The sequence below is a fragment of the Fulmarus glacialis genome, unplaced genomic scaffold (genome assembly GCF_000690835.1).
Source record: "Fulmarus glacialis isolate BGI_N327 unplaced genomic scaffold, ASM69083v1 scaffold46192, whole genome shotgun sequence".
NCBI classification, from domain to species: domain Eukaryota; kingdom Metazoa; phylum Chordata; class Aves; order Procellariiformes; family Procellariidae; genus Fulmarus; species Fulmarus glacialis.
Genome location: NW_009196780.1, coordinates 1 through 14,111, shown reverse-complemented (window position 1 = coordinate 14,111; position 14,111 = coordinate 1). Strand labels below are relative to the sequence as shown.

General features: G+C 38.5%; 1 protein-coding gene across 1 annotated transcript; it reads right to left on the bottom strand.

Annotated features, from left to right (window-relative positions):
• Window positions 1-5,527: 5,527 nt before the first annotated feature.
• DTD2 (D-tyrosyl-tRNA deacylase 2 (putative)) lies at window positions 5,528-11,213 on the bottom strand (the record flags this gene model as incomplete). Its single annotated transcript, XM_009572321.1, has 3 exons — window positions 5,528-5,870; window positions 7,855-7,918; window positions 11,172-11,213. Coding segments are annotated over 3 exons (432 nt in total), but the record flags the coding sequence as incomplete, so codon positions are not given.
• Window positions 11,214-14,111: the final 2,898 nt, after the last annotated feature.

Genomic DNA, 14,111 nt, shown 5'->3' with positions numbered 1-14,111 from the left:
GAGATCTAGAAATGGGTTGCCAACCGAATATTAAGGCCTCCCAAGAACCTTCCGCTTTCACTGTTAATCCAAAACCTACGTTGCAATCTCTTTTCTAACGGAGCATATCTAAATAGCCTCAAGCTCCTTACTTGCACATTTTTAATACATAGTGACATAATAGGGCATATATTGCAGCACTTACACTATAGTGAATAGAAAGCAATCTCAAATTCACGGTAACAAGTTACATAAATATATATGAACTAGAGCAGTGCAACAGGAATACCATTTATTTACTTTTCCATGCTGTCTGGGACATTCCTATTTTAGAAATAGGATGGGGTGTTATTTGCAGTGATACCACACCGTTCACTGAGGTACTCAAAGTGCTCCGTGGACCTTAGCTCAAGTCGCGTTTGTGAGGTGGAAGCCAAGGTGGGAGGTAGAGAAAGGCAAACTCCTGTGGCTCCAACAAAGGTGAAGAGAGGTGAGAGCGTACTGCCTTCTGAAGCAAAAAGGGGAGCAGAGGTGATTTTTTTGCCTTTAGTAAAAGAGGAAAAAAGCAGTGGTTTTAAACCTCTTTTCCTCCCATTTTCACTCTTTCTTTGTCTCACAGATGGAAAAAGTGGAGCAGAAAATTGCTTTGCCCAAAGCCACACACTGGCAGTAATTGAACTAGTGGACAGCATTGGTTTAAATAGAAAATGTGCAATACATTCATATTATTCAGGCTATTCTAACTGCTGTTTCCTTCTTTTGTCCACGTATGCCAATTACTTTTCAACTGTAGTTGCACAGCACTTCTGGTAGCAGAATCTTGTAGGGATTCCCAAATTCTGAGTTGCCTTCAAGAAAATAAGTAGGAGATACCAAATTTACTAAATTCTTAAGAGAGAGTCTCAAATTTTGGATGCTGTTTTCCCAAGAAAGAGATTAAGAAGGCAGCTCTGATGTCTGTTCTCATCCAGCAATTGCAACCCTGATTTCTAATATAAAGCAGCTGGTGAATCTCACAGGGAGTCCAGCCTCACTATGCTGTGCAATACACTAAACATAGTGATAGTCATTGTTTTGCTCAATGTACAGTCTTAAGCAGCGACACGCTGAAAAAAACTTAATACCCATTTATTAGATGTGAATTCAGATGCAAAGAAGTTAAGAAATTAAGCCAGTCACGTAGGGGTTTGGTGGCAGACCTCAGGTAATGCCTGTGGATTTCTGGAGGCCACTCTAGCCCTCCGTGGCATGCTGCCACTCCAGCTTCAGGAGAGAAACATCATGTGTTTGAAGGAAACCGTATAGCAGAGTGGAGACTATTAGAGGCTAAAAGCAGAAAATAATGGAAGCTTAAAAGATTCATACCTCCTTCTCCAAAGAAGCTGTGAGATTGAGGTTCACCAGATCATACTTTTAAATCCAAGTAGATGCCTCAGACTGGTGGAACTGACTTTGTTCTCAAGGAGGGGCTAAAGAGCAATGGTTGCATTGCATCACAATGAAAAGAAACTTTTGTACAGCTTTTCTGGTAAACAAGATCAGACATCACAGCTGCATTAAAGGACCTGGTGAAAAACACCACAAAGGCTGGCTAATAACCAGCAGCTCATCAAGTGGGTGCCATTTCAACATGGGGAAGCAACGGTCTGCAGGACCTGTTGTGTGCAAAACCTTGTTATGGGCAAAAAGAAACCCACCCATGTGTAAAGTCACACAAAATTTATCATTAGTATAATTGCAACCTTAGCAGTCTAATCGAAGAATTGTTATTAGTCCAGATCTAATTATTGCAGAAAAAGAAAGGAAATAAAGAAATTGTATAGAAAGTCTCAATAATAATACTACAGTTAAAATCGTTATGCACGCACCATCTAGTACCTACCCCTTCTCCTGGTGCCATTGCTTACCCTTTCACCTCCCAGTGGCTTCCATCTGGCAGAGGGAGCACAGTGGGTCATCAGCACCCAGCGTCCTGTGCCTGTAGGAGTACGATGTTGGTGTTTATGGTTTCTTCTTCTTTCTCTCCTTTTTCCTCTTTTGGAAATAGCTCTTACCTGAGGCTATTTTTACGTGTTTTCTAATAAAGTTTTACACCATGCTTTTTCTTCACTAGTCTGCAACTATGTATTTTGTATTTTATTTATCTTGGACACATGTTCTTTCTTCTCTTTTTTACCCCTAAGACTAGTTTTGTCCGGCTGCAGGTCTGCATTTCTTTAACTGACCATTGGCAAGTTGTTTATAGCCTTGGGGTCTTCAGTGCCAGCCTGTGCCCCATCTCTTATCGTCCCATGCCTCTACTCTGCACTGCAGCTCGTGTCTTTGCTTCTCAAGGCTCTGCTGTTCTAACTGGCCTTCATATGTGTACACTGTAACATTATGTTAGAGTCATAAATATATCATTCTACACAGAATAACTACTTATTTGTAGTATCTCTATAAAAACTGTGGTTACACCATACAAAGCAAAAGTAAAACAAATTAGCCATAGTCTCCTGTCACTAGAAAAATTGTTGTTACAGCTAAATCAAGTAAAACCAAAGCTCCAAGAAGATCAGGGAAAGTTCAGACAAGGCACATGTGACAAGCCTCCGACCTGAGGCCTTGTAAACTCAGGACAAAGCCTGTGGACTGTTACTAGCAATAGCAATACGGTTGCAGCATCGTTACTAGTATTACTGGGCTACATGCTGTTTTTTACCTTCCAGTTCTGGATTAATATTGGTATGTTGCAGACTGTATGTAGCAGCAGAGGTAAGTATTTCCACAAAGGGCAAGGGACGGAAGCAGGAATACTGCTGACTAGAAAACAAGCTATTGCACCTGAACTTATTAGTTTTATGAGCACAGTTCATAGTCCACACGCGCTCAGCTTAGACACACTGGGTGTGTACGCTGCAAACATGGTCACAAAAACCCTGATGTAACAATTACTGTGTGGCAGTTGAATAGGAGGGTACACTAGAATAGCACAATGATGACTCCTGATTTTATAGTTTATTTCAAGGAAGTGGGGAATATTAAGCATCTTCCAATAGATATTCTCTAAGTATAGAACAGGATAATTATTTGAGCTTTTGTCTAGTCATAGAATAGAAACTATTTAAAGCAGTGTCAGGTCATCTGTTTAAAGCATATATTCATGGCAGAAAGGAATGAGCATTTGGCTTTGAGAAAATAATTTTAATCAATTTTTTTTTTCATCAGTATGGTCCATCACATTATTCAGAAATGGCTTCTTTCAGCAAATGGATTGTGAATCAATAGTAGATATAAATAAAGCAGTACAAAGGGCATAGCATTCAACAATCTGCCAACCATTGGAGCAGAAGATGGCAGAAATCAGTATGCCAAGATGGATACACAAACAAATCAGAAACGGGCAGATAATACGCGAAGATGACACCTTTTCACAGAAACTCCAGAGTTCTGTCTTGTCCCAAGAACCACTGAAATATACGTAAGTTTGTATGTGTTTCATATGAGGGATCAGTATGAGGTAGAGTTTGGTCTGAAGTCTGTTTTTCACTAAACATTTTCAAGCTCATCCCTCTTAAAACTTGCAGAGCTCTTGAAACATAGAGAATGAATTGCCAGGCTGCCAAAGATCTTTCTGGAGCCAGGAAAAAAAAAAAATTAAAAACTGCAGACTTTGTAATATACATCAAAGGATCAATTCTTGAGATAAACAGAATACTCGCAATTCCTGTAAGGTCAGTGAAAAGTGGTATTACTCAGCACTTCTTAGGATTTGGCCTCCAACAGAAAGAGGAATAAAAAAAGTTTTTTCAAGCTCACAGATCATAGTGAATTTGTATTAGTTATTCACACCAGGACAATCTTGTTTAAATGTCGTTAGTAAGAACTTAGAACATAACTCATATTATGTCTATCATAACTGTTAGTTATTAATGAATAACTATGTCGTTTGGGACCTAGCTATTATTTCCAGGCCATTTGTGTGAATAGTTGTTTTCAACAGTGAGAGTGCCAGTTGCCAGGAATTCAACATCCTTAGGTATTTCATAATTATTAACCATACATTATGTTAATCTGAAAAATCTCATTACTCTCTCATCAAAACTACGAGCTTTGTATGTGTTAAAAAAATGTGTTTCTCATGGTATAGTTTAAGCCTGCAGATTACACATGCAGTTACGTTTTTTAAAAAATAAAGATAAGGACAGAATATTTGTAACTACTGACCTACAATTTAAGATTGCACAAGCTGGCATTCTCGCTAACCATGAGGTTTCACATCTTTTCCAGAAGAATTTATTATTTAAATGGGAATTCTAGATAATTACTGCAAACCATATAATTGTTTAATTTCACTTTGAACCCTTCTAAATTGCTGACTTCAAAAACCATAATGCTTCAGTAAAAGAGAAACTTGACTCACAGGATGAATGCAGTTGAATCAGTTTTGAATTTGCCACATTTTAATGTAGCTGTTCTGTTCTTCCTGCCTTACAAGACAGAATTTCCCATCATACTTCTTAACACCATCTGTTAATACTGTTCATGACAGTAGTGCATAGGGGGTCAGCTGGCAATGGGGCCCACAATGTGCCAACGCTGTATATAAAAGAAACATAAGCTAGTCTCTGCCTGGCGGATTCAATAGACAAAAAGCTGGAAGGAAGTAATAGGGGCAGAGGGAACAATGAGATAGCAGCAAACATCATACCATCTTTATTTTTGTTTTCATTTGACTATTTCAGTCCTTTTCCTGAGGCTCTGTTATGAAAGAATCGAGTACACAATGAGACCAAGGTAACGAGGACACAGACCAAGCTATAGCAAGCAGCCTATCAAAACACATCAGAGGAGATTTTGGAGTGCAAACTTCAAGAAAGCAATTCCGTGGCACAGCCCTGACTTCAGTTTTTAGATGCGCCTCACTTTTTCTTCCCTGTAGAGCCCATGTTCAGCCCTAGTACTACCTTAAGTGTCCCACCCATACACACTCTGGATGAGGGGGATGGACTTTCCTATTTAGTACCTACTCTCCAAGAGGCTAAAAATTCAGTGAATTTGTGCTTTCAATATATTTGTTAGCTAGAAAGCATTGCTATTTTATAGATAGAAAACAGAAAGACAAAAATTGTCTAAGTCAGGAAATCTGGGAACAAGTAAGTACATCTAAAGCATTCTTTTTTTTCAATCTATAAACTTTGCTTCCTCAAGCGTACTTTACAATAGCTAATACATGTAATACTTTTGTCATTATTTTGTAGTAAGAAACATATAAGAAACATATGCATTACCCCATTTTTGTTAATAAAGCCTTCCAAATTACACATCTTAATTGGATCAATATTAACAATTATTTTGAGCACACTTCAGATGAATATGGACATAAAACACATATCGCAAAGCAGTCTCAGGCATCCTTCTATTCAATGGGTTGGCAACACCAGTACAGATGAGTGAAAGTCTTTCTTACACTGTATCTACCAAACCATTTAAGTGCATTAATGCTTAGAAATGTGGGGGTGGGGGAGGGGGGAAGAGACACAACAGTTGCAAGCCAGTACCGTAACCAGGATATAACTTATTTTTTCAAAATTCAATCAGATGAGTGTAAGGTCCGTTTGTATCCAGTTTTAACACCTGCCTGTTTCCATATGTGCCGTGCTTGACGAGAACACCTGCTTCCATGCATTTGGCATTGGCAGCCAGTTCTTTTTCACACAAAGTCACAAACTGAGAATAAAGTTCCAGACCCTTTTCTTTTTCAATGTTTGCATGGTACTGCATCTTTCTTCCCTTTGGTTTACCGCCTAGGGTAGCTTGTGGTATGATTAGCACATTGCCTGGTAAATCAAGAACAGAAACGTACTCGCCGCTTTCATTTTCACTTAATTTAACATTCAACAGCATATTGACTGCAAATAAAAATAAAATAAGAGTTAGTGTAACTAAAGTAAATTAAAAAGGACCTAATATAACATCACAAACAAGTTTCAACAAATATTGCAATGCATGACAAACTATTCAAGTGAAAGAAATTGCTTATTAATGAAATGAAAGATGGACAGTCAATAAATACTATTAACCAACTAAGATGTCTGAATATTGTAGAGAATGTGAAGGATTTATATTAATATAATATGTCTAAAGAGCTGGTTTTTCAGTTGGACACCCCCAAAAGAACCCAGGATCCAATTAGTCACCCTAACTTAATTGCCTGATACTCAGATAGGCCACATTTGTACAACACTACACATCGTAGGAGATAACACCACTTTGGAGAAGTTTCTGCCCTGACTGTCTTTTCATTCTGGTGGCAGTAGTTTGCAGCAGGACCCAGCACTGATCTGGGCTGAAGCCACAGCTCAGCAGTTTGGTCTCAAGCGGAGTGAGTGCCCTTCAGCGCTCCACCTCAAGACGTGCAGGTGCCAGCTTGTCTTTTGAGAGAGGGAACGGGCAGGAAGGTCAGAGATGCAATTTGGCCCATAAGCCAGAATATATAAACTTGCAAATAAAATCAATGCATTTACTAACATTACCTTTTCCAATGTTTCTATAAGAAATCAAATCATTCCCCCAAAACTGCCTCCAACTCTGTAAAAGCTGTGAGGATACTAGTCATGCCTCCAAACCCATAAAAGTTTAATGTTGTTCAAAGCAAGAAGAGCTGAGTTGTGATTCAGGAACCAAAACCACTTATTTAAACAGTTTCAAAATATATTTAGGAAAACATATTCTGTAAGACAGACACTTAAGGAGGATGGTCATAGATGAATCTCCCAATAGGGAACAGAACTTTCTGTTTCTGGCCTGTTTCAGCTGCCACACAGTTGAAAAGGTCATTATTCTCAAGTAACACTCTCATGAAACTCTCACAAGCACAAAATCAATTTTCCTATCCTAGCTTTAAATACACCCAAAGATTTCAACTTAGTTTAGCATCACAGAAAGACTGTGTCCTCCATGACCAAGAGAGAACCCCCCAGGAGCTGCTCTCAGCATTTTCAATAGCACCTGTGCTTGTGCACTGCCAGGTCTTTCTGCTGAAATACACTATTGTTACACAACCTTTTGCAAAACCACTAATATCAGCCAGCCACAGAAAAGAAAAGGGGTACTTTTTTCTGGAATACGTGGCATCACAGAATTTCCCAGGTGATCCAGTGTTATTGATGGAGGAAAGAAGGGAGAAGAAATGAAGTAAAAAAGAAAACAATAACAAATAAAAAAACCTCAAGCCAAAACAACAGTGGGTGAAGACAGAAATCATTACCATTTCACCTTATCCACAGCATCTTCTCCGCTTTGATGTAAATGTTAAAGTGCTTGTGGAGAAGAGGGAAAGGACTGCAGATACTGCTGTTATCACTTCTGAACCAGAAAACTGCACTTGAAATGCTAACAGTGTATATAGTATCTCTGAAATGAGATGGGAAGGACACTGTTTAGTTATCCACCCAACTCCCTCTACTGGCTATAATTTTAAATTTCCTGCACATACAGTGAGATCAGTGTTAAAGTACTTCTCAAATCAAGCCATGAATTATTTGAAAACAGTTTTCTCTAAATTCAGTTCTGTTCTGGACTGAACCTGTTGCCTCATTCATGTAATATGTCAAACAACAGGTGCAGCACTTTCTCTGTTTGCTAGAATGTTATCATCATGGGAATTGACTTTCTATCAGGTTGATAATGAGCAGACAGACAGAGTCAGAGGTCTGGACAACTGTCAAAGGAAACAAGACTGACCAAGCTGTTCTTTAAGCCAGGTGATTAATTTGGAATAATGCTATCTGATGGCTTTTTGACTTCTTGTCGAAATGGTTGCTGCCTACTCTTGCCTCTACTGCTTTTCTTCTTTTGCAAACAATACAAGAACTTATGAGGATTATAACATACCAATTTTTGGAACAAGATCGTCATCAGCACCTTTGAAGAAGCATATGTAGATCACAAGCCCTCTCTGGATCTACGAAACATTACAGAAAACTATGTCAGTGTTTCTCATTGTCCACCATGCACACTTATCATTAAAACTGGTATCAAAAATGACAAAACTATACAACAGAAAAGCTTCCGGGAGTAGTTTTAGTTATTTGGTATAGCTTCAGACATCAAGTTTACACATGGCACTGTGGAAGCTTATGAGATATATATTGATTATATATATCACAATGCTTCTACATACAATTAAGCCAATTTATTAGCTCCACATGAAGCCAAATTTAGTTGGAATGTAGAATGTACAGTATTAACATAGACAAGGTGACAAGATGACTTAGTGTACTTAAATCCAGCACAGGAAATAATTTAAGCTTTTTTCCTATCATCAAACATACAGATAAAATAATTTTCAGTGTGAATTATGAGTTTATTTCAAATTATGAAACATGACAAACACCACCGGACTTGTCAGTGAAATGAATTATATTTTGATGTTAAAAGTAATCTAGTACAGGATAATTCTGAAAAAACACAGAGTCTGTTAATTAAAGATTTAAATATGATGACCAATTTAAATATGATGACCAACAACTATCAAGTTGTTCAGAATATTATAAAATTGTTCAAAATATTATTTATCCGTTTGGGTGAAGTCTATGGTGAAATTTCGCCTGATTTCTGTGGAGTAAAGGATATGCCACTTTTCTGGCATTCAGAGAGACTACTTGCAAGAACTATCTATTTGAGGAAAGAATTAGGTCTGTACTGAGGAGAAAGCACAAGGCAATTCTTGTGTAGCTTTTCTACTCTCGTGGTTAGTTCACAAGGAATGCGTGTGCAACAACCTGTGCTTTATTAAGACAAACTGATAGGCTCTGCAGCCAACAGCAATTATGTCTCATGCACAAGTATACCTGAATGGTTTAACTTCTGCAGGAAAAAAAAGAATCCTATATCCACAGGCATACAGTACCCAAAAAACCATCACCACTGCTTTGTCAAGAATAAGTATCCTTATATTGTTATTAGAAGAAAAATAAATGCCAGCTTATGAAATACCACCTTGACGGTGCTAACCTAGAGATGCTAACTAGATTGGGGCAGGAAGGAGTCATTAATATTGACGTTATCAAAGCAAAAGGATAAGAGATGTGAATAGTTTCTTAAAAATACCTTTTTTTTCCTCTCCCCCTTTTCTTTAAAAGATAAAGGGTTTTGGTGAAGAAAACTTAGCTATACACATGAGGTTTTATCCCTTTGTTATCGCAGAGATTAAACAAAATGCTCAAGGCAATGACTGAGAAGAGCTATGCCTTCTCAACTATTTTTCTTGTGACTAACTTCTGGAAAAAGAGAATGCTCTTTGTAGCCAAAATGTCACATGCTGGGATCTTTCAAAAGCTTTAAATGGCTCCTTTCAAAACTCATTTTGACCACTGCAGAATATTATACAGGTTCCCAAATGACTGCCATATTTCATAAACACTGTAAGAAATTTGACGGCCTGAACCTCAAATGGCACTTCAAACCATCTGTTCGAATAAAGGAGAGAAATACAGGCTGCCAAAAGTTAGATATCCTTACATGTTTAGGCAAATATTCATTCCAGAAACAGACCAGCATCAGGATATTAATAGAGAATAACAATGCACACATACGTACTAACAGAAATGCTTTTGATAAAATAGGCCAAAGGCATTTACACTGTATACATCTGACCATTGCATTAGAAATAAGTGACTCTGCTATATAGCACACATCACAGAAGATCATGCTAATTCTGAGAATTGTGACAGTATTTTTTGCACACTCTCACATACAGAAGTTACATTATTGTGCAAGCAGCTCATTTAAAAAGACAAAAAGGTAAATAAAGTGACATCTGCAGGTCCTAAGGCCAGACAGCTAAAGACTGAGTAAAAACATTCATTATTTTTCCAGCCTCTCTCATGATTTGATGCTTATTTTTGAATATACTTTTTATCACAAGATGAGACATACATATTGAGAGAAATTAGAGGGGCAGGAGGTTAAATGAAAAAAAAATTAATTCAGAGACAAGTTAAAGCTGCTAAGGATGCTTCTATTTATATTGTATGTTTATGATATTCTAGAATACTTTTCAACCATGTTATAGTTGAAAATTACTCAACTATTTGTAAGTTGAAACTTACGGTTTCAACTATGACTGAAAACTGTGGTTGTACGCTATTTTCAACACGTGCAACCATGTTTCAACCTCGTTATGTCTTACTTTTTTGTTCTTTAATTTTCTTAACTGAATAGAAGACATAAAATTGAATGCAATTTCAAGAGCTAACCCAATAATAATGCATGTCAGTCCTCTGATCTTGTGTCAGTGTTTCAGATGTCCTAAGACTCGTGCTTGTTGCCAGCGTAAGGAACGGGAACATGTAAACCTTTTGAACCAAAGCAAAACCTTGCCATTGTTGAAGGTCCCCTGTAACCTATCAAAGTCTACTTTACTGCTCTTCAGAGCTATATTTAACCCACACAACATAAGAAGGTTACAAATTCAACATGCTGATGTGCAAACAGCCACTGCAAGGAACTTACGTAGTGACAGGCAGGCAGCTGGGCAGGGAAATTGTGCTCTATGTGGATTTGCTGTTAGTAAAATGCCTACATAAATAAACCAGCAAAGCATGTTACTTTGCAACACTGGCATTTATTATACAACTGTCCTAAGTAATCGTCAGACCAGGCAACCTGCATCATGAAGGGCTGAAGTACCCAGCCCCTAAGGCCATACAGCCAGCCTCAGCAATGCTACCTCCAAATACTCCTTTTTAGCTTTTTTGCAGGAAAAACAAATAACTAAACCCTCCCTCACTCTCCTGACTAAATACATTTGTCTGAATTCTGCAGGATTTCATTAGCAAAACCCAAATATATTCTGCAAAATGTTATCTCAACTCTACCTTTTTTTCTTCCCCCAGGAATATGTAATGCAACTGATAATGAAAGTGGAGACACTCTGTAAGTGGAAGCTAGGAAGCTAGTTTGTGAAACTAATTTATATAAATTATTCCTTGGCGTTTCCATTTCAAGTTCAGATTTGCTACCCCGTGAGAAGATTTCTTCGTATTTCATACATTCAGCTGCAGCAAAGAGAAATTACATCATCTACCACAGGTCACAGAACAAGCCTGTACCTGGTACTTTGCACCTCTTTTTGCTATCTTAACTAGAAGACAATTCAAGGGAAGTAAGATAAGGGAGAGACAGTCTTCATTGCATAAAGTGTAAGCATTTATACTTTTTAGCTGAATATTAATTTTTACATTTCTTTTCTCCCATAGTTGAGAAATACACCAAATCTCACCTTATTTCTCCCCTGCATTTAAAAGGAGAATTCCTTTTTTCCTCTTACGTATTTTGCTGTATACGTGAACCCATTATGGATGCTATCTAACCAACATTTCTCCATAAACAAGACATCCCATTCCCAGTAATCCTCAACAGGCCAGAAAAACTCAATCATGAAAGCACAATGAAGAGCAGTGATTCATGTATAGATAAAAATTACACTCCTAACCTTTTCCAGATAAAGAACATCCACTTTAAAGTTCGTAAAGTACCTACAGGGGTCTCTTAAAGCTCAGAAGCTATTCAAAGCCACCTACATAATGTGCTATTTATAGTACACTAGAAATTCCTCAAGGTGAAGACCTACTTTTAAGTTGCTATAGATCATCAGGAACTCACTGGTTTATGTAAATAATAGTTTATATTTTTTATTTTTGTATTGACGCACATATATAGGAAGTAACATTACCCTACCAGAAAACGTCAGCAGCAAAGATTCCTTCCAATGATCTCTAAAGTAGTCATACTACAGAAACTATGAACTTCCCATAGGTTTTTGCTGCACAGTGACTAGTTCTTGTTACAACAGATTTCTCCAAAAAAGACCCAGGTATCCAGGAAAGATTCCTAAGTACCTATGACAAATATTAATAAGGATCACGTCCAAAAAATATCTGCTGCTGAGACTCCAGTATGAGTACATGGAAAAGCTGCTGAATCTTGTACATGTTTAATTAAGATACTATAGGAATTGTTATAATATAACAATTTGATAAATTGATTTTTAGAACAAGAAAGGAACAGATGGTCATGAACCAGTAGGCATGAACTTGAGATAAATGAAGTGTCTTTCAAACTGTAAAAATTGTGCCAAGTTCCTCAAAGATCATGTCCTAAATTAACCTATCCTAATTATAATATGAAAACCACACCTCCACTGCTGAAATCTCCCCCTACCACATTAATCCCCTTAGCCACTGAACATGCGTAGTTAATGTTGAAAATGACAAAGCAAAATGGTAATGAGAAAATTATAATAACCAATCTGTGTGTAGAATGGGCGGTAGTTAGCTGATTTGAAGATATAAATAAGGACTTGTTTTGTAGTTTGGTGTGCTAGCTTTGTGGAGTTACCACCTAGCACCCATCTCTGCGCAGACATGAAATAAACACGTATCTCGGCTCTGGGTGTGAGATTGGCTCATTGCACACCGCGTAACGAACCCCACTTGAGGGACAACAAGACTGCCCAAATCTTCTGAAGATTCCTTTAGTGCAATCTATTACTTTCCCAGTTATTTTGGTTAAGCCATTTAAAACTTCAAATAAGAGATATAAACAGCGTAACTTCTCTGTAATAGTTAGTCATGATACCTCTAAACCATAACATACGCTTCTTTTCAGATAGTTTAAAAGACAGCCAGCAAAATGACATTTCAGCTTTTATTTACTAGGTCTACAATTACTTCTGAGATTAGTAAACTAGAAACAGGATATGTCTCCTAAAGTTAATTTACGCTGTGTTGAGCGACTTTCACTATAATTAACCTTACACCGAGAGGCTAATGCAATACACACAGATGCACTTCAGCCAAACGCAGTATCTGTGAGATGACATGTATTTCCTTTGAGCAAAACGTTCTGGTTTCCCAGACCATGCTGCAGAGACTAGGTCTTATGGATCCCCCTGCCTCTTCTGAACAAGAAGAGAAACGTTTTAAGAACAATGTGAAAGTCAAACAGTGGAAACACCTAAGGACAGACTTTTTTTAACCTCTCTTCAGATTTGTTGAATGAACTCATAAGCCCTTTAAATACACTAAAATTTTACCTTTTTAAAAGTTATGTGAGGGACTATATTTAGCCCCTCTTGTTGCAGTGGTCTTCAAGAAAGATAAAAGACAAAACCAAAAAAACCCAAGGGCTAAATAGTTGACACCTGCACAGATGAATTATTCTAGTGTAGGTAATCCATGAACAGTGACATCTACAGCAGGACAGTGCATCCCAAAGGGCAGCCTTCACGCTTCGGTAAATAGCCCTGGGCTGTATGCATAGCACATAGCCCAAAGAGCCTTCAGACCTACCTACCTCTCCCAATAGAAGACTATGGGAGGAAAAGGGGGAAATTACAATGTTTCCCTCAAGCTGTGTGGTGGTGTACATCCTAAATTCCATTTTTGGTTAGTGGTCTGGAAAAAAAAAAAATCAGAACTACTGCTGCCATAGTCCCATTGCTCCACCTGGCCCTTCCCTTCTTCTCCAAGTGTACACTATCACAATTAATGAGGTACACAGCTGAGCCCATCAGCCAAGTGTGTAGCACCCCTGTGAAAGTGCATTCAAGAAAGGGCAGATAATACCAAAGAGGAAACAGCAAAATTAGAGGGGAAGGAGGTGCTCCGTGGTGGAGCAGCCATGCTCCTGAAGGGACTGCAGCCTGCGGAGGACCCATGTGGGAGCACGGGGAAAGTGAGGAGCAGCAGAGAGAAACCACTACGCACTGACCCCAACCTCCCGTGCGGCTCGTCGCCTTGCTGAAGGGGCTGATGGCGATAAGAGGGGGTAAGGAGAGGGCTCTGGCACGGAAACTAGGAAGGGGGCAGGACAGGTGTCTGAAGTGAAGCTTAGCCCGTTTTCCTCAAATGACTAAATATTTGGGGTTTTTCGTTTGTTTTTTTTTCCCAATACCCAAATCACTAATTAAATATTTATGTTAACTGGCAACAAACTAACTTAAATTCCCCAAGTCAAGCCTGTTTTGCCAGTGGCGGTAACCGGTGTTTTCCCTGACTCCTAGTTTTCTTACTCCTTTGGTTCCCACCCCCCGCTCCCGGCCGGGGTAGAGGCGGCGGGACGGGCGCCTGGCTGCCGGCAGGGGC